The sequence below is a fragment of the Pezoporus occidentalis genome, unplaced genomic scaffold (assembly GCF_034315485.1).
Source record: "Pezoporus occidentalis ecotype Australia unplaced genomic scaffold, CSIRO_AGI_Poc_V1 ctg32, whole genome shotgun sequence".
NCBI lineage: Eukaryota > Metazoa > Chordata > Aves > Psittaciformes > Psittacidae > Pezoporus > Pezoporus occidentalis.
Genome location: NW_026915158.1, coordinates 575645 through 601841, shown reverse-complemented (window position 1 = coordinate 601841; position 26197 = coordinate 575645). Strand labels below are relative to the sequence as shown.

The 26197-nt window shown below is 39.7% G+C and overlaps 2 protein-coding genes across 12 annotated transcripts in view; one reads left to right on the top strand and one right to left on the bottom strand.

Moving 5' to 3' along the window:
- The window catches only part of EIF5B (eukaryotic translation initiation factor 5B), a 40131-nt gene extending 37973 nt beyond the window's left edge, over positions 1-2158 (top strand). For all 3 annotated transcript variants that reach the window (XM_062628531.1, XM_062628532.1, XM_062628533.1), the window contains 2 exons: positions 370-531; positions 1369-2158. In XM_062628531.1, the coding sequence (XP_062484515.1) occupies positions 370-531; positions 1369-1476 (270 nt within the window). In that variant the 3' untranslated portion in view covers positions 1477-2158. The remainder of the gene's footprint in view (positions 1-369; positions 532-1368) is intronic.
- Positions 2159-5233: 3075 nt separating this feature from the next.
- The window catches only part of REV1 (REV1 DNA directed polymerase), a 66020-nt gene continuing 45056 nt past the window's right edge, over positions 5234-26197 (bottom strand). For all 9 annotated transcript variants that reach the window (XM_062628523.1, XM_062628521.1, XM_062628524.1 and 6 more), the window contains 11 exons: positions 22260-22480; positions 21081-21253; positions 17605-17707; positions 16825-16981; positions 16273-16475; positions 13455-13688; positions 9346-9454; positions 8071-8282; positions 7733-7892; positions 6786-6888; positions 5234-5656 (listed from right to left, as the gene is read on the bottom strand). In XM_062628523.1, coding sequence (XP_062484507.1) covers positions 5545-5656; positions 6786-6888; positions 7733-7892; positions 8071-8282; positions 9346-9454; positions 13455-13688; positions 16273-16475; positions 16825-16981; positions 17605-17707; positions 21081-21253; positions 22260-22480 — 1787 coding nt within the window. In that variant the 3' untranslated portion in view covers positions 5234-5544. The remainder of the gene's footprint in view (positions 5657-6785; positions 6889-7732; positions 7893-8070; positions 8283-9345; positions 9455-13454; positions 13689-16272; positions 16476-16824; positions 16982-17604; positions 17708-21080; positions 21254-22259; positions 22481-26197) is intronic.

Sequence of the window (26197 nt, the reverse complement as noted above, 5' to 3'; positions counted from 1 at the left end):
CTTGTAGTGGGGCACAGGAGCTGCCAGAAGTGTGGCTGGTGGGCACCTGCCAGTCAGCCACCTGCCTTCCCCACTGCATGTTTTGTGTTGTGATATCAAGGAAGGAGCAGAATTGTCATTCCTGGTAGCTAGTAAGGCGGAAAGTCAAATTGGGATAATTTAAGGGATAACAAATTGATATTCCAGATGAGCTGTGGGTGAGGTGATGTCAGTGCCCTTCTAAGTATGGTGTACTTACAGTGTGGTATGTTTTGCTGTGCTAGTTCTGAGGTGCAGTGCTTCCTGTGGGAATTACTGAGGAATTTGTGTAAGATTGTGTGCACAGAGGGGTTTGTGGATGTGTAACACAGCTCCTTCATTGTATTGCAGTTTGTTGAAATTGGAATAGTTACAAGTATTGAAATAAACCATAAACCAGTGGAGGTTGCGAAAAAAGGCCAAGAAGTATGTGTGAAAATAGAACCTATTCCTGGGGAATCACCTAAAATGTATGGACGACACTTTGAAGCAACAGATATCCTCGTCAGTAAGGTAAAAGCAGTCTGCGTTTTTGGAGAGGGCTTATGACATAACAGTAGCTTGCTTGAAGTGGCAATGTTGCATGAAGCCTGAAAAAATTACCCTAGGAACCTTCTGTGGCAGACTAATGGACATCTGAAACAGTTTGTGTGTGGTGCTGCTCAGCCCAGTGTCTCTGTGGCCTTGTTTTGAGGTTTGTAGTGGTGCCCCTTGAGGACCAAAGGAAGGATGTACTGCAGCTAAAAATACCTTGCACCTGAGAGGGCAAAACAGTTAGCTTTTTGCACAGTTGTGCTCAGAGCAGCTTAGCAGACCCCATGGCACCACAGCATGATTGTTTGCCTGATTTTGAAGTTGTGCAATAGATTGCAATACTTCAGTAGCTCTGATTCTGGAGCACGGGGCTTGGGTGAGAAGAGGATGAGCCCTTGTTCAGTCTTCAGCTGTCAGAAGCACAGCCACAGCTCTCCATACTCCAAACTGCTTCAGTTAGCACATGCTGGGGGTAGCAGGCACATGGTTTTTTCAGGTGGAAATGCAGGGCTTGGGAGGTTGTGCTGGTCCTATGGGCTCTGGGGGCAGTGGGAGGTCCTATCCATTCACAGGTCCTTACCTTACCTGCACAGGGCATGAGACTGACTGTGCTTCTGCCACCTCTGAATCCCAAGTGTAAGGGGTAGGATGTGAGGAATCATAGAAGGTGGCAGACATGAGTAGCAAAACTGGGGTTAAGAGGAGCTTTTGTGCTGTGCAAAGTGCTGCCCTTCTTCAGATCAATTCCTTCCAGCGCCTTAAAAGCTGCTTTTGTTAATAGGCATGTGTTTCTGATGGGTTTGTCTTGTGTTGCAGATCAGCCGTCAGTCCATCGATGCGCTGAAGGACTGGTTCAGGGATGAAATGCAGAAATCTGACTGGCAGCTTATAGTAGAACTGAAGAAAGTGTTTGAAATCATCTAGATAACTTCTTACAGCAAAGGGGAGGCAGGAATAAGCACAGTATTCCTGTTCTAAAAGTTACCAACAAAGTCATATATTGAAGACAGTGTTGGATATATGTTTGGGAGGAAAATATGTGGATAAAATGTTTTTTCCATGAGAAACCAAGAAATTTACACTGGTTTGACAGTGGTCAATTTACATGTTCCCATGGTTCCAATGTGCCTGTTCACCTCTCCTATTGCCCTTCCTACTACTGGCTGCTGTTTTAAAGTTTGCCCTTCCTTCTCTTACACCTCCCTTCCACCCTTCTTCCCTCCCTCTCTCCAGAAGAAAATAAAATAAATTGAATTTTTATTACAGAACTAAAGCTCTTTCACTTTTATATTGAGGAGATCAGTACTGCAGTATTTGACTACCCAAGCTTCTGCAGACTTTGTGATTCTTGGGACATTTTTGATGTAAGAAACTTCTTTATTTATGCATACCTCTTCCCTGAGTCTCTTTTCCAACATTCTTCTGCTTTGTGCCTCTAGAAATTTTTTTAAATAGAAAATTAGGCAATTGGCTATTTCTGTACTTGCTTTGTGTGAAACAATGATGTAAAGCATAGTTGGTCACCTTTTGCTGCTTGTACAGTTCATGAAAGTCGACCTGTAACCATTATACCGCAGAGCCGCAAATAAAGGAGATGGACATAGCAGCCCATTGTTTTACAGTTTGCATTGATAAACAAGATTTCACTTTGTGGGCTGTCACAGATGTGTAAGTGCCAGGCGGAGCCTTTGCCTCTGGGGGCTTGGCAAAGTAGTGGAGCAGTGTTCCAGCAAAGGTATTTCTTCCTCTGGCTCCCTTCCCCTCACTAAGTGTGTATGGTGATGGTCTTGGTGTCTCCTACCATGTTCCCAAAGCTCTGGAGTTGCAGCCCAGGTGTGAGGTGGCATCTCTGCTCCAGCTGCTGCTCAGGGTTGTGATTGTCTGCAAGTGAGGGTGATTCTGGATATTGCATTGAAGCTGTTGAGTCACCTGACAGCGTGGGACACAGCACCAGCTCCAAGGGCATTTGTTTGATGATGATGATTGTGTTGTGCAGAAGTCGCCGTGTAATCCCCACCTCCCTACCCCTCCCTTTCCCCTGTGGCTCCCTGCTAAAGATGACATCTTTACCTGTTCCTGATCATGGAGTCTCCTGGTAACTGACAGTTCATGTCCAGAGGAGCTAAACCACCACTTTTAAAAGCACAAGCTGGAACATTAGCATTTAAGATATTTACAAGGATTTAACTTGCAGAAAGCAGTTTGATCAGATTTCCTCTGTCACTTAGAGTACTTTTTTTCTGTTGGGAAACTGAATTTTATAACTGGGATTGTGTAGACTCCATTATAGAGGAGCACTTGCCTCCTTTGGCAATGGGATTTAACCTACCAAAATGATGTATGTTTGTTTGACTCTAAATGTGCCCTGGAAGAGGACTGCTTTGGTACAGTATGAATTCACAGCACTGGGAAGTGATGGTTTAGAATGGAGTGGTCACAGCAAGGAGACTGCATTTCATTGTTAGAAGTTTCTTTTGCAAACTATGCAATCATGAAAACTACATTAATAAAAAGTTCTTGAGAACCCAGATGTCAAACATTGTGGTCTTGAAGTATTGGTGATTGTTTCCTCAAATGTGGGTGTTCTTCCGCAGGTAGAAACTCTGGGAAAAGGATCATGCAGTTTCTGCAGGTTGATGATTGTGGAACTTAAGACCATACCCTCACTCAAATGCTTTAAGCAGGCAGGTAACTGTTGAATATAAATACTGTTACTCAGTTAAAGTAATGTTCTGAGTCCTTCTAAACCAGATATTTACCAGTTTCGTCTTGAGCAGCACTTGGCCAAGCCAGAGCTGTGTACCTGAAACCTAATTGGCAAAATACTTGCTTGAATTTCAATAAATATATTCCTTTATGTGAGCAGTTATTGTGCTGGTTTTCTTAAACAGGAAAATGAGAAAAAGGCAGCTCCAAAAGTCATGCAACTAAAATTTGCTAACTAGTGCAACTTGATTCAGATGAGGTCACTCTCCCCCTAGATCTGTATCTACAAATAGCTGCAGTTTGACAGGTACCAAGCAATGTAACTTGAGCTGGGAAAGTCAGTCTTATCATTGACTACCTGAGGGTGGAAGGAACCTTTTGTATTCACCAAGTCGCAGCCTACCCCGTGGTCAGGAAAGGGGAAGTCTAAGCAGGTTTTGAGCATCTCCTGTGAACGAGGACCTATAACCCTGTGGACAGCCTGGTCCATGGGCACTGTTAAAAGGAGTATTTTGTATCCAAAGAGTGTTGTCCTGTGCCCTTTCACTTGATGCCACAGGGGAGGGTCTGTCTATCTTCTGTTTTCCCTCCATCAGATCTAAGATCCACCCCCAGCCTTCTCCAGGCTCAAGTGTTTCAGCTGTCTCAGCCCCTCCTTGTATCAGGAGAAGCTCCACTCCCTTAAGGACCGCTGTTGCCCTGCACTGGAGTTGCTGTGAATGTCCATGTGCCTCTCATATTGAGGAGCACAGATCTTGGTCCAGCACTGTGGCTGTGTCTCACCAGTGCTGAGCTGAGGAGCACAGTCTCCTCCTTTCACCTGCTGGTGATGTTCTTCCTCATGCTTTCTGCCCCTAACCATTAGGGCTACCCTTCCCAGGTACTTTTCAATCCATCTGTGTCTCAGTAGCCCATACTTCATCCCCTTGTTTAGCAAGATGTTACAAGCAGCCTCGCTGAAATCCAGGGAAACATCTGTCCTTCCCTCATCTTTCACCTTGTTGATAGATGGGTACCTCTCCCAGTGTGCCATACAAAGGAAGCATAGGGCACAACCTAAAGCTAACCCTGTAGGGCAGCCAGTGAAGTGACGGCAGAGCATTTTCTGCTCAAGCTGCAGTTAACCTGGCTAATAGAGATGGTTCCTACGTGCTGGTGGTGCAAATCCTGCTCCACAGCTAGCTCCAGTTTGCATTCCAGCTTTCAATACTACAGTGTGTGGGCCCACACTCATCCATACTTCTGTTTCCCCTCCTGTAATTTCTACAGCAAATGAAAAGATTTGTCTTACCACCAGTGTTGTTTTTCATGTGGTCTTCATTCTTTCCAGCATTGCTGCAATGTACTGGCCAAACAGGACTGTATGAGGCTGGTGCACATCTGCAAAAAGCAGACTTGCCCAAAACGCAAACTGTACAGATGGAAGCACATCTCTCCCTACTATGAATGCAGAGAGACAGGGCTGTTTATTTCACTTCTACTACTGACTACAGCCTATTTTATGTTGCATCGAGGAAATGCATGTCACAGGCTGGGAAGAACTATTAAGTGGAAAGCGAGCACTCAGGAGTGATAGAGGCTTCAACAGTGCCACATGTCAGCTACTTCATTTGGTCCTCCGGGTAACTGTGCAAAGATCTTCGTCTCCCTCCCCGAGCACCCGGCTCCAGAGGTAACAAGCACACCGAAATACAGAGAGCTCAGACAGCACTTACGCTTCTGCTCACACCATGTGTGCTTTGGGAGTGGCTGGGCTTCTGTCTTTGAAGGATGAGGCTGAAAATGAGCTAATATTCTTCCCTTAGCTTCTGGAGAAGAAAGAAGCAGCAGCCAGGTGAGTGTACAGCAATCTCCTATGCATGTTGAGACAGTGGCATTGTGTATGTAGAACTGTGTGAAATGAATCAAAGCTGTGGCTTTAATACAAGGGGTTAGCTATACATCAAAGCATCACAAAATAGAATCAGTACAAAAATATACATACAGTTCTTTATTAAACAACTGTAAACACTTCACTGTAAAAATCCATAAAACTTTATAAACAAACATTTTGTAAATAGATTCTATACTACAATAAAAGAATTTTAACACAATTATTTACATGCAATACTGACAAATTTGGCACTTTCTGAAAAGAAATGTACAAAACACTTTGTTGTTTAAAAAGAAATCTGAAATTATAAAAACTCAGGGCATTACTATCATGCACTTTGCAAATACCTCACAAGCACTTATGGCACAGCTAGCAGAGAGCTCCAGGCTCTCATCGAGCTCTTTACTACAAGTTCAGATAACTTTTAATGTGCTTCCGTAAGTTTGTTGTAAAACTACCTGAACATTGTCAAGAATGAAGTCAAATGCCATATTCCAAACCGATTCTACAGATGACTGCATTAACCTGAAGGAGAAAAGGAGGAAAAGGGCAAAAATTACTGTTAAAGAACCTGTCATTTTTACAGCAAGTTTTAGTCTTCACACTGGAAAACAAAATCACAGTAGTTCACTGTGAATGGTATTTTGATTTCATCTTGGCAAAGGCCTCTATCTTGTATTTATTGCTAAAATGGAAACAAATCATGGAGGCCAACAGCTGCGTTACCTCTAGCACTGCACTACTACTAGAATCAGAGTAAGGAAATTCTCAAAGAAAATGAAGCAGCTCTGTACTCTCAAAATCCCTTCTAGATCACTGTTCTACACTTACAGCTTTAGAAGGCCTTATGTTGGGGACAACATGCATCATCCAACTCCTAATCCCTTGCCCTATGCTTGTCACCATGCTTTAGAGAGACACACTGCCATTGGTGCAAACACCACATAGAGAGACCAGGACTGGACAATGCCACTTTCTGAGGAGCTTCATAAACTATTTACTATGCAGCACTGAACAAAACAGTTAACTGCACTATGTGTTTTGCATTTCCTGAGGCCTAAAGACATCAAAATCATCATACAAAATTATAGTGAAGTTTTTACACTGCTGTAGTCTTTTAGGTGTTAATTCTGTGAAATAAATATTTTCCAGATATAACACATGGAAAGCTGAGCTCCATAGTTATGTATCAGTTAGTAAGCACATCATAAATGGAACCTGGGCCTCCTGACTCATGGGAAGAGTAACACGAGCACGGTAACTAAGTAATAAAAATGGATTTAATAGGTTGGAGGCGAGACAGGATCTGGATACAGCAGGAGAACAAAATCAGATGAAATGAAGGTATGATCGAGACAGCACCATGAAAAATGAGTGACTACAGGATGAAGAGATAATGCTGACAAAAACTATATCCTTTGTCTAGAACCAAAAGATGCTGTAGCAAGTACTGTTAAATGCTACTCTTTTCACAAATTACCTGTTTTGAAAGCCCAGCTCTTCTCCCCACTCCTGTTCTTGAATAAAATTTAAACTTAATATGTCTACACTCATAATGGAATTCTCATGGTCTTGTGGCCTCACAGTGAAGCAGTCAATGCATACATTCTAACAAAAATGGTCTAAGTGTCACAAATACTAGCAATTGAGCTACCTTTTCATGTACTTTACAACCAGATCCAACTTTTCCAAATCTTTCTCTTCTATTAGATCGGTACAATACTTAACAACCTGTAGAATGTCTTCTTCCATAGGATCTGTAATAAAAAGTTAACTTTAAGTACACTTTCACAGAATAAATGGAATATAATAGAAAGAAATTCTGCAGTGTTAGCACACCAGAGGCCAATCTGACAATTGCTATATCCCCATACCTCCCCCCCAGCATCACCAGTGGTGTACATAAAAGGGCTGCAAGGTCCTGAAATATGTGTCTCTTGAACTCCTCTTTGACGACCAAGCTAACCTTAGCCAAAGGGAAAAGAAGCAGGAACTTAAAACGGAGTGGCTGTTTTGAAACTTTTAGGAGAACAGTTATGTCCAGAATACGAAGGTCAGATTTCTCAAGACATGAGGGTGTTGCCGGTTGTTTGACATAACACTAAGGCTCAAATCACAATTTAGCAATGGTGTGACACTTCTGTGCTTTATTCCAGAATTCTTTCCAGCAGTTAGTTTGGATACAAAAAGCGAACCACCACCAGAACACCCAAAACCTGCATTGTTTTGCCCTAAAATGACACCTCCGTAAGAGAAAAAAACATTTCAACAGCTTTCATCTTAGTGGTTGGAACATGTTGGACAAAACAGGGAAAACCTCCCACACAAGTAAGTAACATCGAGGCATAAGAGCCTAACAGGTTGAAGAGAGAGCAGGTGAATTTTCCTGCTGTTAAAAAACAGGAATTGGCAAAAAAACAGAATAACAAGGAAGTAGGAAGAACCAAGTCACTCCAAGACTGCAAGGCAGTCAGACTTCAAAATTACTGTGAAAAATAACCAGTGGAAGGAAGAGTGAAGGAAGAAAGTACAAAAAGCCTACTAAAAAAATAGTTTTCCTTGTGATGCCTGCAAGATCACCACTAGTGTGACACCCCATACCTGAAATAGTTGTAATCCATTCTCTCAACAACATCTTTACATCATTGAATTCAACAGCTCCAGCTAGGTTGGGCGCTTGTGGCCTAAATGAACCAGGCTGTTGTTCAGTCTGCACGGCTGATGGGCCTGAAGAATCTGAAGTTGATGGAACTGCTTCTGACTGTTACAAACATAAAAGTTGATAACGGTCAGCCTGACAAATATCTTAACACCATCTTTATACATCGATAAGCAACAAGTAAAGATTCCAGTAAATAAAAGAAGCTGCATTTGTGAACATGGACTAAGTCTAAAGAAACAGACATGGCTTTACTGAAAGCTGTTAGTGTTAAAATTACCTGAGCAGCTGTTCCTTCTTGTTTCAAGAAACCATCTATTAGCTTCTGTGGGCTTCCAGTTGCAGCTGGCACGGTTTTTGCAGGGCTACCAACGAGTCTGTTTTTCAAAGGACTTTGGATCTTTTTTACAGGACTGACTGGATTTTTTTTCCTGTTTTTTTTCTTATTTTTCATTGTTGCATGCTTCAGGTGTAAGAAAGGATTTTTTGTCACTGAAAACGAAAGGAACAGTCAGTGGTTGATACATTTAAAATTTAGTATTTTTCCATTGGAAGGAGGACTCTGTATCTTCCACAAAAATCTATGGATCAATTTGGAGAACATAACCTAGATACAGCGACTTTCACACTCACATGCCATTCCAGATATGGGAATTGGTCTTAAGGATTTGAAAAGCACTGCTTTTAGTGTACTCAGAGGATACTCAACTATTCATAAGCCTTTTAATATCAACCGTTGCAGTGCTTGAGTATGAGCAGATGGTGAAATCTGAAGACTACTGGACAAATTGCTTTGCCTCAGTCAGAGCACTGTTCCACCTAGATACCCGCTAAGACTTCCCACCAAGTGGTTATCAGCAAAACCAGCAGTGAAACCCCCCCAGACTATTTTTATAACAGTTTACCAAGGAAATCACTCTCACTCCATCATATGACTAATGCGTTATCTGCATTAGCCCACTGACTATGAAATCAAGGTTTGATTATAATAACACAGTATTTACTGGCAATGAACCCAATGACATTTCCAACCTATTTTATGGCAAAGCACATTCATGGGAAAGAAATCTTATTTCTTTCTACTGATTATAAAAAGGAGGCCTGTGTGATCAGATCAGAGTAAAACCACCTGACCATCAGACATATGGTGAGATGTATCATATCTCTAATTGCCTGAAACCCATACCGGTGCTATGGGGTTCAGGGAGCCATGAGAATGCTATCTGAACATAATTTAACTAACTTAGGTACTGAAGATGCAACACTTAACTTACACGACATATCAAGTTTAGATTCCATCCTGCAAACATATGGACATGCGTAAGTTTAGCGCCACAGTCCCCATGAACTGAATTAATTACCCATTTAAGTAAAGCTTGGCATCTGTTTGCAAAATGAGACCACAGCTGGTTGTAACTGACTGTCAAAAATAAAGAAATTTGATTGAACACAGCATCTTCACAGAAGCTTGTGTTATATTTTTCCAGTTTGTTATTTAGGGTTGCATAACTGTCTCTGAATAGTAAGCAACTCCTATACAACTATATATACTCACCAAAAGTGTTAGCGGGTTGCTGCTCTGATTGCTTTTGCCTTTGATCATATGCATCTCTCAGCTCTGCTTGCAACTCAGCAGGCAGTGCAGCAAAAACCTCAGGGTCCACCTGAACAGTAACAGAAGATTGATTCGATTATTTCACCAGTGAGCAACACTGCTTGCTTTCCTCTAGATCACTTACATGAGAAGGGTAAATTTTATCCCAAGCAAAAATAAAAGGGATATAACAGAAACACTGTAAAATATGTTATATGTTTTCTTCATGTACTTTAGCTTGTAAAACTCATAAAATGTTTCACCTGATACTGCTCTATATTTATTATTTTTGAGAATTACTGTTTATGGGCCTATAATTCACTAAGCATCGTTATTCACCCACTTCATTCACCACTATCTTTATTCACCTACAGCTACATTAACTGCACAATTAAGCCTAACTCAGAGAACATTACCTTCAAATTTCCAAACTCAAGCACTGTGACAATCAGACTTTTGCTCCTCCTATTCTTTTGGTACTTCTATTTCCTGGAAGCTGCTAACCTCCTCAAACAGAACATCACTAGAAACAGCCTCACTTCTCTAAGGACAAGAAAGGCAAGTCCAGCTACCTCATATTTTGAACTAGCTTGAAAGGATTTAGTTTCTTCCTCCCAGTTGTCCATCCCTTGTTTAACTGATAAAAATGCAGTCCTTTCCAACTGTCCTAGGGGCTCAAATTCTAGACAAGAAATAATTTGCTACCAATTACCATATACACAAAATATAATTTAATGTATTACTGGTTATCTGCCCTCACTGTGCATCTCAAGTAGCAAATCTGTGACAGACTAGTCTTGTATTCTGAGTTTCCTGGTATTATTGGACAGTGTTTCAGCTTATACCCTGCTAAATATCAATTAAAAAAGGCAAACCTATAATTTCAAGGATTAAATCTGCCTAGCATGAGAGTGCCCTTTATTTCAGTGGTAGAATACAGAGATGTGCAACAAACAACAACAACAAAATTTATTCAAAATTACTATTGCTATTCTAAGGGCACAATACAATTTCTGCCATTACCTCAGATACTCTATTTATTGTATGTCAGTATGCACAGATAGTAGAAATTGTTTCCTATTTTCAATACATATTTGACCTTTTTTTTTTAACTAAAACACATATGATACGTCAGGAAGGTAGGCTGTGCTATTTGCACATATGATGTCTGAATTACACAGACAATAAACATGAACATGCTCCCACAGGTAAAACTCATCCATTTAGCACATTTTTTCCACTTTTCAAACTCCATGTGCCAAAACAAACTTTTCACCACCCAAAATGTGCACTAATTAAAAGAGGAAATGGGAACAACTCCGACCTCAATTTGTACAGAACAAAGGATTGTGGTGGAACACAGCCAATTAAGTCCAGAGAATTATGTTATTTTTTAAATATAAATCTTACTTAATGGAACGATTCTAAAAAGGTTGCTGTTCTCTAGCTAAGCAGTGGAGAGTCATGAATTTGGGAGGCCCTCAATTAACAGTGTTTTTTGTATACATCACTTAATAATTTATGCACAAATAAAGCAGAACAGGGTACTGGCTGTGTTTGTTATTCCCCCTATCACTGCCCTCTGAAAGTGTAATATGCAAAAATTCAATTGGAAGAGCCATCAGTCAAGTCCGTATGAATTCAACACTAATTAACTGGAGTTTTGTGTAACTCACTGTACAACTAGAGTGTGCCGACATTGCTTTCACATGGCAATGGAGAATCACATGGAGAATCTTGATTTTATAAATTCATGTACTACCTCAGCACACAGCTATCAGTATTTTTGATGTGCTGTATAAATTTCCTGAAAAGGAACCATGTTATAATGATATAAGGATGAGGTGCAAATTTGCCACCAATAATTAATTCCACTACTTCATTAGTTTCTAAGCAACTGTAATCTTTACTTTTTGCATCCTATGCTTTTACAGGGTTCAGCTTCTACAGAGATATACAGCTCTTCTAAATGTTAAGATTTCTTCAGCAGCTGATGGAAATTAATGCAATTGATCTAAATGCTTTCTATGGGAGAAACTTATCCAACAAAGGATATTTTCCACATGTTTTCTAATGAATAAATCACTATCACCCAATTAATTTGGCACCTGGCATAAAACCACAGTTCAGTCAAAAGGAATGAAGGGTTGAAAACCAAACCTAATTAAGCTATAAAAAGATGGGAGGGTATCATTTACATTTGCTGAGTTGATACAGCTAAAGCACTCAATTTGGAGTGGCTTGCAATGTTTCTATACCTGAAACCTATTACTGCTTAGCTGACTGCATCATTTGAAAGAAAGTAATCTCAAATGTTTGTGTGCACTCATACAATATACGCTCCCACAAAGACTTTAACAACAAAAAACCCCTGTCAAACTATATTCACACCAAGATGACAGTTTGGAATTAAGTTCATGTTTGATTTTATCACTGAAAAAAATCCTCCTGTATTAATTAACTGGTTTTAGCATTTTTTTTCCCCTGCCAAATATAAGGAAGCTATTCAACAACATTACCCTAGGTATTAAACTTTGACCTAACTCATAAAAATTAAAACTGTAAATCTTAGAGCTCTCTTTTTGCCAATAAAGCTGAATGGATTTCAAGAGGAAAATCTGGATTACAAGCATAAGGCATTCTAAAATAGTACGGATATCCCTGGCAAATAAATAGGAATTATTCTTGAACTGCATCTTCAAACAGAAAGGCTGCTCCGCTAAGCATCAGGAGATAAGAGACAAGAAAACCAGTGCATGAGTATGTAGATTAAGTATTTTTAAGACAATTTCAAGGAGTAATACTATAATAAAAACACAACCATCAATTCTCAACTACCTAATTGATAGATAAAGCAGAAACACTAACAAAATACAATTTTTACAGAAAGCCTTGTGCAGTTGAAATTCACCCTGAAAAGGAGTGCTGAGTGGTAAAACAACTGTGGAACATAATTTAACACACAAGTCCAAGATAAACTTGCCTGTGAATGAACACAACTACATGTTTTAAAACAGAGGTATGGAGAGTTCATACATTATTTGCACATCATCTCCACAGGGGAAACCCAACTTTGCAGTTCAGGAACAAAAAACTGACACAACTGGTTTCCAGCCAGAGAACTTGAATCAAGGAGAAGAAATTTTAGTACCAGAAATAACAATTGTGCATTAACTACTGTTCACTGGGTCAGGAATTTCTAATTTTCTCTGGATTCTGTGTTACCTAAGCAGCATTATGCCTTAGAAACTGCAACAAATATCTCTAAATCTGATTACGTGGTATCAGTTTGTTTGAGAACAATGGAGAAATAGCACAGTAAACAGAAAACAGAGAAATCAAAATACTGCTCTATTTTAAATGATGCACACGCAAGGTATTGTATCGCTGAGTAACCCAATCTTTGATCTTTAAATTCATTTTTACCCTACATTTGTTCAGCACTATCTTGGATTGAAGGGCAGAATACCATTAGAAGCATCATTACTGCTATGTGCTTCTGCTTCAGGCCCCTATTTTGAGAAACAACTTCACACCTTCCTCATCCTGGACATGCTGTATACAAGCACATTAAAAAATTCTAGAGATATGCACAATCTTTAGCCAAGCCTGCCTTTCTCCCAGGAATGTGTTACAATCACATCCACAGAAGCCAGCAGAGGCTGGCTTTACATCATCAAAACATCCACTTAAACAGAGTGAGTCTCCTGTGACTAGCTAAGCAGATTTTAGGACTCCTTCAGACTTACAGTGCAGTGTAACTCAGCTGCAATGCAGAAAAAAAGACTGTTTACACACTGGATTGCAAAGCAAAGTGTAAATGAGGTTTTACATCAGGCAACAGCAAAAACACAGGCATACTGATGACTATAAAACTTTAAATAGATACTATCATACTATGTCTGTGATGCATCAAGTAATATTTGAAAGCAGACTTTTTAAAGGTATTAAAGGACCATAAATCATTTTGGCAAGTCACAGATTCTAGTTAATGCTGTCTCAAGAAAAAGCTGTTAACTATCCCTGTAGGTGGAAACTTGATGTTAATTGATACAATGCAAACATCCTACCTGTGAGAAAGCTGGCAAGGCTATTACATTAACTCCCATATTGGTATTTGGTTCTTGGAGCTGTGGAATTTGTAAAAGCACTGTTCCAACTGGTTGTGACAGAAGTGCTGTGTTACATCCATTTATTGGCTCTTTTCTGTTGTCTCTGTAACTCTCTCCTTGCTGAATGGTGTATATTTGCTCTACTTGTTCTCTGAGATCAGGCGGCAGGGCTTCTAGCACGGACTTATCTAGCTACAAATATATAAAAGCTTTTAGATTTTTCTGAGGAATATAGTAACAGGGTTAATTTTAGTAAAAAAAATAATTCTACAGTTGCTGAATTTTAGAAAAATATTAATCATTTTAATCCATGTATGCAAACATACTTAGTAACCTGACAGTTACACTCTGCAGCAGCAAGATACAAAAATAAGGTTTAAGACTAAAAAGTAGTTCAGTAAATATGAATGCTCAGTTGTATCTTTCCACAGTGCTGAGTGGTCTCATCACAAATCGCAATCACAAATATGTGACGTTTCCTCAACAACTACCTTGTGACAATGAAACCCAAATTCTGAGTTCAAATTACACAGGCAATGTGTTGTTATGAATACTAAATTGATGTCTGATATAAAGCAATAAAGCAATTTATTTAAAATTTTTTTTACAGAGTTCTAGGATACATGTTACTAATTTAATGCTATTTTGTATGTTTGCATACTGTCAGGCTCTTGTCATAGATTTTGATAATGAAATAAGCCTTAGATTCAAATTTTTGCCTGCTGTAATTACTACTTACCATCAATTATGGACTTGAAACAACTGAAACAGCCCCCCAGTGCCTAAAAGTTGCTGTAAACAGTGACAGCTGCACAAGTGACAGAATGAATATAACTGACAAGTAAATCTACAGCATCAGTTTTCTCACTTGAGTGAAACTATGTGGATAAATGCCAGTGTTTGCCTGTAAGTTCTCCTAAATAAGACTCCATGGCAGTTTCAGAAAACTTTATCTTTGACCTTTGAGAAGAAAATTTGGAGTTTATGACCAGATTCTGGATTTACAGAGAACTATAAATATCTGTGGAAAAGCTACTTGGCTTATAGTTTTGAGGGGTTTTCATGAAAGCTGCCTGTATTATTAATCTCTTCAGCTATTATTCTACATTCTGTTTGAGTTCTCTCATTTAAAATTTGCTATATAACTACTTCTATGACCATTTTCTGAAATGCTGGCTGTAAATGTATCTTCCTGTAGCATTCCTAGCACACACCACACAAACTACAGTATGAGACTAACTACCATTCCTTCCCTATACTGAATTACATATTATATTCCATAATAATATGGTTATAAAGCAGAAAGATGAGCATATTGTGCCATAAGCCACCAAAGTTGTAGGAATTCTACTGCACGACTAGGGCATTTTTCATTTGTTCACACATATTCCTCCTACAGCAGAATCTGAGCATATGGAGGAGCTTCACATTATGCACTCAAGTTGCTTTTAGATCCTCAGATAGCTTAGGATCTAAAACGTAGGTATTGCATTACAAAAAAAAAAGTATTCTGGCAAGACTGTAATTTGCTTCAAAAAATGTGCAAATATTTGGAAAAGCAGGTAACAGAACATAAACAAATGCTTTTACAGACTTACAGATTTTTACAGAAAAGCATGTAGATCTGCTTGTACCTAAAATACCTACAAAATTCAGTGCAGCATGTTCACAGCAGACACATATAACAAATGTCTGATTGAGTAACATGGGGTGGAAATAAGGAGGCTCTTCTTTGGTTACAAGACGAAAAAAAAAAATCCCAACCAAGCCCCACAGGAACATTTTACTTAAATAGAGATGTCCTCTTCTCATCTAAAAGGCGATATCCTGTACAAATGTTAAGTGTGCATCTGAGCGTTAATCTTATTTGGAGAACATAAGAAAAAACATAGGAAGATGAGTAACTAAATCTGTAACCCAAGTTTGACATTCTTTTAGGCAGAAACTTAGAGCACAGCCACTGTAGTATATGAGGTAGTGTAAGACTAGTTGCTGTTCAGTTCCTTCTCACTGACTAAAGCTGGAAGACAGATTTATAGTGTAATTTATAGACTGGTATAGAATACATGACTTTAAGAATTCATGTAGAGAAGACTTACTGATTATCATTTATTGGCATCTGTGGCAAAGAATGTTGCTGCCATGAAGACAGAAAACATTAAAAAAATTCAGTCTTCATGAAAATGACACAAAGTACTTGAGCTAATTCTTCTTGAGCCACTCATCGGTGATTAAGCTAATCAGAAATAATTTTAAACAGCTAACATAAGACAAGGGAATTTACAAATCTGCATCCTATCATTATCATAGAAACACTGAACATGAACTACTTCATGCGTCTAACTTGTCTGACAGAAGTTTTCCCAGTTCACTCTGCGTTTTTTGTAATGAGGCTCTGGTAGTTGGTTGTGAAAGGTGGAACATAATGGTTTTTAGTATTTCAGCCCTGGCATCTTTTCCGTTCCTGCTCCACTGCAATCCTTTGGCAAGTGATGGAGAGGAAAAAAGATACTGGAAAATTAAATTTCTTTCCTTTGCATAAATACAATCTTTTGTGGGTTAGCCTATAAATGACTGCTTTTAAAAAAATTGTTTTATTAAGGCAAGATAGTTTAGCATAAGTAACAGCTTATTGTGCACTGTACTCTACTAGAGCTCTTTTTAGTTAAAAAAATAAAAATAAAAACGCAGTGTAGCCTTTTTTTTGTTCTACCCAAGACAGACAATCCCAAGTTATTACAATGTATTGCAGATGCTTTATATCCTTGTATTTTACCTGGGAAGCAGATGGAACCTCAATACTCAAATTAAGCCTGGATTTTACGCTGATAGGAGAATGTACGCCATTCGATTTGACAGCAGACTCAGCATTGTTAACATTAGAATTGAGACCAGGTGGAAGATGACTACCACGAGATGGAAGGAAAGTGCAAGTTCTTGAATCAGAAGATATTTCAAGGTCCATAGCAGCCACAAATACTATACATATGAAAACAAAATACAGAATTATAAGTTAAAAATACTCTGAAGATTCAAGATACAATAAAGTTAATTTCCAGTTTTATTTGCTAAAGTTAATACAATTTTTAGCATAATTATACCACTTTCCATTTCAAAGTATCCTTTGTTACTATTAACTTTTAAAAAGGTCAGAATAATCCTATGTAAACTTTTATTTGTAGCATTTTTATTTGTAGCAGCTAAACCTGCTAAGAGTTTATGTTAAATAAATAAACAACACTGCTATTGTACTAAGTACTCCAAAAGGTAATCTATGTTGGAGCCCTTCAGAACTGATTGTTATCACACATGTACAAAGCTTACTGACCTTCCTTACGTTCTTCTTCTGAACACTTTTTTGGTTTCTGAACATGAAAAAGATCAATAACTGAATGTGATCCACCAGGTAAATGTCCAGATTGTACTGCTGAGTGAGCTGAAGTGGCTTTACTGATGGGAACCAACTGCTGTACTTGAATTCCAACCTAAATCCAAACCATAAATACATTCATTTTATAAAGTTTAAAAAAATAACATAAAATCTGTAATTCTTTCCTAATAAATTTGCCTTCTCTGAAATCAGCTGCCTGTTGTGCGTGGGGGAGAGAAGTAAAATATGTTGAAATAAACAGCCACTAAAACCATCCCAAACAAGTCCCAGGATTAACCACTACGATCCAAAACTAAGAACTCACAAAGATAATACCATCTTGACTTCTCTGAGATACAAGATTGCTGTCAACAGGATCATGAAGCAATGTGATTATTATGAGAGTTCTTAGACGCCAACAAATATAGCAATATTGACCAGGAAGTGATTAGTGTTAAATCTGGCTATCTGCACCAGAAAGGAATGGTTTTACTGAGGAGAATCTGTACTAAATCCATCACTTCAGTCTACAAATGAGAAAGATAATATTGTTTCACTTCTAGACTCAGTTCTTGCAAAATCCCAGTAGATGAAATTAGCCTGATTGACACAGGCTTTGTATTATCTACACTTTTGCTTAAGTTTGGTTATTGTCTACCCTGGGAAACTGAAAATTTATGAAAAGACAACAAAAAAGGCTGATTAAGAGAATTAATTTCAGTTTTCCCATTAACTCACCCCTCTCATATCTGATATATTCAGTTTCATTGTGTGAAACATGTTTAGAGTTTCTTTTCCAATTACTTTTGCGCTGTCTGTTGCATGATCTAGAGTCACAGTCCTACAAAGAATAAAAAGTATGGTTAAAAAGGAAACTTTCACAAATCCTAAAGACTACAACAATTCTGTATTTATTCAAGAGAGGACTTCAAAGAAAGACAGATCGCAATTTCCTGGCATACTGAACTGAAACTCAACACTGTTTTTTTTTGTTGTTCCATGGTTTCTTTTTAAAGGTAATTAGAACTAAGTATGTCCTACAGAAAACAGATTACTTAAGAATTGAACATTCTCAGTGTGTGGTCCATGCACTGTCAAATACAGTATGTACTTACATACATGCTACCTACAAAATGCCAGACAAAAACGTTTCACTTCACAGTACTTGTAGAAATGCACTCATGAACTATTCTTCACTAAAGCTTGGGTTTGTAAAGAGTTTTCTCAGCATTACTTCAACTGTGGATTGTCAAAGGTCTAAAAGAAAGTTTCAGAAGGAACTCTGAGGAAGATGCAGATATAGGCATCTGCATGTGGATTTCAAATAACAAAGAACTTGGATCAATGGCAAGTGACTTCAAACAATATTCCAAATACACATCTTACACTGTGGACAATTTTCTGCAACAGCTCTCACAAAATTACCTGTGGGTTTTACAAACTGCCACCTGAAAGCTTAAGATGGTAGTAGTAGTGCTTAGTAGTTCTGGATTCTCTAATGGCCTAATATTTAAGATAGATAAGGACAGAATTTCTCATGGCTAATCAAATGTGAGTGGTGTGAAGTTGTCTCACTGAGGAAACTGATGCAGTTGTTAATTCTGATGGAGTGGACTCTATGGACAAGAGGAAGTTCCATCTTGGTATTTTGACAGGATGCCATACTGACAACTTACTAAACACTTTAATGGTGTCTCCTTATATTTCACTCATGGGAAAGCAGTCTGGGAATAGTTCCAAACTTAATAATTCCTTCCATAAAGAAGGAATAAAGCTCTCTCTCAACATACACTCAATCCTAAAAGTATGTTCCTAGACTGTTAAACCTTCAGCTCAAAGCACCGAGGATAGCCAGAAGACAAAAGCATAGGTTGATGGATTTTCTTCTTGATATACAAGCCTCAAAATATGATTAGCTTCTGATAGCAAAAGGTGAATTTTGTAGTTTTAGTTTATAGCACAGCTAGATTGTATGTCACAAGCTCAAAAGTATGAGGCAGACCCTATGCCTGCAAATTCTACTGTTGATCTGTAACCCACTGAAAGAACACCCCTACCTCTTCAGTCATTGGCAACCCTGAGCAAATGACCCTTCAGGAGGGACTCACCTGTTACAACAACATGAGGTGGATGGGAAAGTAGAAAAGACCTATCTTTGAAGATGCCAAATGCACCCTCACACAACAGCATCACCCCTTTATCTAAGGAACAATGGCTTTGATACAGAAGTGTCTGCCTGAAGAATAAAAGTCCATTTAGAAGGTTCTCAGACAACCTTGTATATTGAAACAGCATGTAACTACCTCATGTCTAGGGACTGTAGTGATAGGACATGGGGTAATGGGCTAAAACTTAAACAGGGGAAGTTTAGATTGGATATAAGAAGTTCTTTACTGTTAGGGTGGTGAGGCACTGGAATGGGTTGCCCAGGGAAGTTGTGAATGCTCCATCCCTGGCAGTGTTCAAGGCCAGGTTGGACAGAGCCTTGGGTGACATGGTTTAGTGTGAAGTGTCCCTGCCCATGGCAGGGGGGTTGGAACTAGATGATCTTAAGGTCCTTTTCAACCCTTAACTATTCTATGATTCTATGGTTCTTATGCCTAGGGTATCATTTTTGTGCTTTCAGCATGCAAGCATATAGATTTGAGATTAAAAAAAAACAAAACACCACAACTTTAGTCAACACCATCCAGCTGAACAATAGGAAGCAAAGAAGAATCAGAAATAAAGAAAGGGGAAGAGTAACAACACTCCTTGTGGAAGCTGAAGGTCCTACTCCTTTGACAATGACCTGTCAACTGACTACCGAGGCAGAGTAACAGGGTTATCCGATTTCACCAGGGATGGGCATCCACCACAGGTAGCATCTCAATGAGATCAAGAATGCTGCAGCATGACCAAACTGAAAGGGACTTTACTATGTTGATAATGATCCACAATAAAATAAAGGTACTTCTGATGAGGAACTTATGACTGTATGAAAAAACTTAACAGCAAAGGTCAAGAGACATGAACCTTCTTATAGCCACCTCAAGAAGAGCACCCTTCTTGAGTAGCTGAAACATGGGGCACAGTCTCTGACCCTGAGAATTTGAGATTCAAGTTTCTTAGCTCCACTTTAGACAAGGACCTCAGTGACATGGTTTAGTGATGGACTTGGTAGTCCTAGGGTAACGGTTGGGCTTGATGATCTTAAAGGTCTTTTCTGACCAGCTGATTCTATAATTCTTTGGATCTTTGCTGTCTTTTCTAGGACCAGAAAAATTCTCTGCAGACTTCTTGGTGCAACAACATGAAAGATTCGACACAAAGAAACTTGTTTGTACTGAGATGGGCAACTGCAGTCCACGGTGTCTTGATGCCAGCTCCAATCTTCAGAATCAAAAGTGGTCTCTCAGTCTTTTGCAAATACTGCCCTACTCCCCACACATTCTCAACTTGGAGAACAGTACTGATCAGACATCCTTCTTGCCAAGCACAAGTATTTTCTTTGAGAACTGACTCCAACTGTCAGGATCAAAAGTCTGTATCAGTATTTCATGAGACTATTATAAAATTAAAAGCAACCTTAAACTATATTACTAAAGTCAAAAAGGAAGAATATCTCCCTGCCAAGAGAAATGGGTAGTCACGGTAATTAATTGTGAATATTTCACTAAATCACTTTAATTTTTAAATAGCATCCACAGACACGCAAGACTACATCCTCTCAAGAAAGCAATTTCAAACCACAAAGAATGCACTTGTAGACTCAGATTCCTTCTTTCCTGTTTCTGCTTCCTCTGAAACCCACAAATTGTTTCTTCTATGCCCACGAACTTTTCAACATCTACATATACATCAAACATATATTTTCTTTTTCCCCCATTTTAATCTTTGAATAAACTCAAAGGCAAAAGATGACTTAAAATTGTTCTCTCTTTATGACAGACACCTTAGTCTCTTCTTCCACCTCCCAATATGCCATGTTTATCACTGGGGGATTTACATTCCGTGCTAATGACCGAAAGACCACATATGTACAACCCTAACACAGAGGACTTCTGATAATACTATTCTACTTTGGATTTTGGTGCAAGGTTTGACATGTACAAAAAAAGGTACCAAGCACTTTAAAATTTCTGTCCTGTCTTCCTGTAGGTTTTGGTGCCCAACATCCTGTAGAAGTGTTCTAATGCCTACTACCAACCATTCTTTTTTCCAGACATAGTTACCTGGCGATATTATCACAGATCCCATGACCTCCGTATTTTGCAGGCTCCACTGGTGCCCCAGCCTTTCTCACCATAATTTTAAGGGTCAATCGTTTACCCTTCATACCAGCAGCTTCAAGCCTACGCTGGATTTCTTCTGAGAGGCTCAGAAGGAATGCTTCTGCTTCCTTAGGCTGAAGGGGAAAAACAACATGTTTAGATAATTATTATTTTTCAAGTACTGAAGGTAAATCATTAAGGCTTAATGCAATCCAGATTGTGTAAACTGAAAAGAGCAAGCTGACTCACAGGCAATTGTCTTATTTAACATCAAGTGTTTTATTAATATTGTCGGTCGCTGAAGTTAGGTGAGATGGTACATTCCTATCCTACTGTTGAAGTAAGTAGGAAATAATAAGTCCTTTTGGAAATAAGCCTTAAAACCCCAAATGTATTTAGAAACCCCCAACATAGAATTGAAAGTCTAACTTTAAGCACACACCTAGAGGATGAAGGGCATAGGGCTTATAAGGAAAATACTTTGACCATGAGGAAAGTCCAGCAGTGGAAGATGTTATTTAGAGAAGTTTTGCAGTCTTCATTCTTGAAGGTTTTCCACACCAGACTGGATAAAGCCCTGAGCAACTGGTCTGATCTCAAAGCTTCCCCTGCATAAAGCAAAAGGCTGGACTACACAACACCATGAGATCTCTCTCTTTTTTTTCCCTGTAATTTCTATAAATGCTTCAGTTCTCAACAAAGAGCTGAGTTATTTTTTAATACAATTTTCTCAACAACAAACCTTTCCCCCCACCCCCCAATATTTGTAAAAAGTCCAATGAGAATGTTGTACTGGTGCTGGTTTCAGGCACTGGCATTTTGAATAATCAGCATTTAAATGAAAGAGAATGCTAGGTGCTGACAAACCTACTGCAGTTCTCTCTTTCTGTACCAGACTTGTATAACGAATGCAGAATAGCCAGCTAATTTTGTGCAAGCTTCTTTTCAGTCCAATACTTTTGTAGTCTCTCCTCCCATTTTATCGTTTGGTCTCCTATTTCTTCATTTTCCTCATTCCTATTTGGTGGCTAAGATGGTGCTCTAACAGATCAAAGTGTAAGTGAAAATAATCAGAATATGAGAAGATTCTTCTAAAGCTGAAAGAAGTCACTGCAGAAAAGAAAGCAAGTTTGAATTTACCTGTGTAAACCTTATTCCATAGTTGATTTCTGCTGAAACAGATTTTCTTTCTTTTTCTGTACGAACAGGTCGATCATCCAAACCACGACAAAATCTGTAGAGCATTTGTCCTGTTTTTGGACCAAACTCTTTTTGCAGTTTTGACATTGAAGCACACTGCAGATCTCCACAGGTTTTAATTCCCAAAGAAGCCAGCTTAGATTCCATTGCCCTGCCAACTCCTAACAACAAAGCAATTACTTCTGTTAACTCTATACAATTCCGAGCCAGTCAGGTTTTGAACAAATAAAATCTGCCTTTTTAAACCTACACTAGGTTATGCCAAATAAATAAATATATACTATAAAAAATAAGTTTCACTCAACATGGTCCAAATGGAAACTTTTGGTGTCTTCACCTGTATTTTTTATATATCTAGTTTAAGATGTCATATTGCAGTGTGTTTCTTTATTTCTGGGTAAAATGTTGAATGACTCTTGCTTGCAAATCTTCTTGACAATGTACTGGTTATTACAGAACATACAGCTCTGGACACTACAACTCTCAGTCCAAGAAGAGTATCCAATATGTAATATGTTTTGCTACCATATACAAGTGATTTAATCTGGAAGAAAATCAACAAATATTTTGAATACTGTTCCACTGCTTCCAAGGTAGAAAAATATTTCAGGTAGAAGTGATAGCATACCTGTATCACTTGTGCTTTGATTTACTAAGCACTGGAAACTGTAGGTATCCACGGCAACAGCACATATATAAGTGTGATAAACTTAAGTACATGTCTGGGTTTTGGAGAGGTGGCCTGTTACTTCTGAAAAATATTAGTCCTATGAGTTTACACTACCAAAGTCTCTGAAAGTTAGAAATCACAGGTAATCAGCTTCTATCTTACAGAATCTCTTTGTCTTAGTGGCATTATTGACACAAACACTAAAATGTTTTTACTGTGAATATGCAAGTGAATTCCAAAAACTTCAAAACACTCAAGTCAAACCAAAGTATTATATGAGTCATTTTCTGAGGGAAAAATGTCTTCTGTAAGTTATGCCAAAGAGAAATGATGCTGTGCTTGTGAATTGTGATCAGCTAAGGAAGGGGATACATAGAATTTTTGGTAAACCTGCACCTGTCTATGCATGCTATTCCTGCCACTTTTCCATTTCAGCGTCTATTGCCTATCTTTTAATTTCCTGCCTCCTTTTTTTTTCCCCCTTAAAAAAATTAATGCAGCCCAGAAAGCCAACTGTATCCTGGGCTGCATCAAAAGGAGCATGACCAGCAGGTCGAAGGAGGGGATCCTGCCCCTCTACTCTGCTCTCGTGAGACCTCACCTGGAGTATTGTGTGCAGTTCTGGTGTCCTCAACATAAAAAGGACATGGAACTGTTGGAACAAGTCCAGAGAAGGGCCACGAGGATGATCAGGGGACTGGAGCACCTCCCGTATGAAGACAGGCTGAGGAAGTTGGGGCTGCTCAGCCTGGAGAAGAGAAGGCTGCGTGGAGACCTCATAGCAGCCTTCCAGTATCTGAAGGGGGCCTATAGGGATGCTGGGGAGCGACTCTTCATTAGAGACTGTAGTGACAGGACAAGGGGTAACGGATTAAAACTTAAACAGGGGAAGTTTAGATTGTATGTAAGGAGGAAATTCTTTCCTGTAAGGGTGGTGAGGCACTGGAATGGGTTTCCCAGGGAGGTTGTGAATGCTCCATCCCTGGCAGTGTTCAAGGCCAGGTTGGACGAGGCCTTGGGTGATATGATTTAGTGTAAGGTGTCCCTGCCCATGGCAGGGGGGTTGGAACTAGATGATCTTAAGGTCCTTTCCAACCCTAACGATTCCATGATTCTATGATTAAAATAGTATTTAAAACATTTAAAACTAAATATGCATGTACACATGCAGGCTAAGCTCAGCCAATCACTAACATACAAAGCATAAATGAGAGCTTACTCAGCACTTTTTGTACTGTGTCTGTGTCACATTATACTACTAAAGTACTAAATAACAGTTCAACACAGAATTAGAGCCAGGAAACACTTTAGCTTACAGCTCTTTTAAATATTTTCATTGAACAATAAAAAAATATAATGAAGCCTGCTTTCATACAGATGCATTCCATACATCCTGAATGTCTATCATTCTCCCAAAACAGTAGTTTCAGTTCCCTGCCACTTATCTGTGAACCCTGCTATGCCTCAGAGAACCTCACTAAAACATGGGGGCCAGAAACGCTTCTTTCCTTCCCTTCAGCTTTCTCCTTGGTCTTCTTTATGTCCACAGGCATCCCACTCAATCAACCCAGTTTTCCCTCACTGAAATATCCTTCTGTCTCCTGATGAAATCCATCCACAGGTCCTGAAGGAGCTGGCAAATGAAGTTGCAAAGACGCTGGCTATCATATCTGAAAAATCATGGCAGTCAGGTGATGTTCCCAATGACTGGAAAAAAGGGAAATATAACCCCCATTTCCAAGAAGGGGAAAATGGATGACCCGGGGAACTACAGACCAGTCAGTCTCACCTCTGTGCCTGGCAAAATCTTGGAGCAGATTCTCCTGGAAGGCATGCTAAGGCACATGAAAAACAACAAGGTGCTTGGTGACAGCCAGCATGGCTTCACCAAGGGGAAATCCTGCCTGACCAATGTGGTGGCCTTCCGTGATGGGGCTACAGAACTGATGGACAGGGGTAGAGCAGTTGATGTCATCTACCTGGACTTGTGTAAAGCGTTCGACACTGTCCCACACGACATCCTTGTCTCTAAATTGGAGAGACATCAATTTGATGGATGGACCACTCAGTGGATAAAGAACTGGCTGGATGGCTGCACACAAAGAGTTGTGGTCAATGGCTCAATGTCCGGCTGGAGACCAGTAACGAGTGGGGTCCCTCAGGGATCGGTGTTGGGACCGGTCTTGTTTAACATCTTCGTCGCTGACATGGACAGTGGGATTGAGTGCGCCCTCAGCAAGTTTGCCGATGACACCAAGCTGTGTGGTTCGGTTGATATGCTGGAGGGAAGGAATGCCATCCAGAGGGACCTGGACATGCTTGTGAGGTGGGCTGATGCCAACCTCATGAGGTTTAACCATGCCAAGTGCAAGGTCCTATACCTGGGTCGGAGCAATCCCAGGCACAGCTACAGGTTGGGCACAGAAGAGATTCAGAGCAGCCCTGCAGAGAAGGACTTGGGGGTGTTGGTTGATGAGAAAATGAACATGAGCCAGCTTCAGTGTGCGCTCGCAGCCCAGAAAGTCAACCGTATCCTGGGCTGCATCAAAAGGAGCGTGACCAGCAGGTCGAAGGAGGGGATCCTGCCCCTCTACTCTGCTCTCGTGAGACCCCACCTGGAGTATTGTGTGCAGTTCTGGTGTCCTCAACATAAAAAGGACATGGAACTGTTGGAACAGGTCCAGAGAAGGGCCACGAGGATGATCACGGGACTGGAGCACCTCCCGTATGAAGACAGGCTGAGGAAGTTGGGGCTGTTCAGCCTGGAGAAGAGAAGGCTGCGTGGAGACCTCATAGCAGCCTTCCAGTATCTGAAGGGGACTATAGGGATGCTGGGGATGGACTATTCATTAGGGACTGTAGTGACAGGACAAGGGGTAATGGGTTAAAACTTAAACAGGGAAGTTTAGATTGGATATAAAGAAGAAGTTCTTTACTGTAAGGGTGGTGAGGCACTGGAATGGGTTGCCCAGGGAAGTTGTGAATGTTCCATCCCTAGCGGTGTTCAAGGCCAGGCTGGACAGAGCCTTGGGTGACATGGTTTAGTGGGAGGTGTCCCTGCCCATGGCAGGGGTGTTGGAACTAGATGATCTTAAGGTCCTTTCCAACCCTAACTATTCTATGATTCTATGATTCCTATCTGACCAAGGAATACAGAACAGAAAACATGTACTCTGGTTATGCACATGACTGGGAACTACCAACAAAA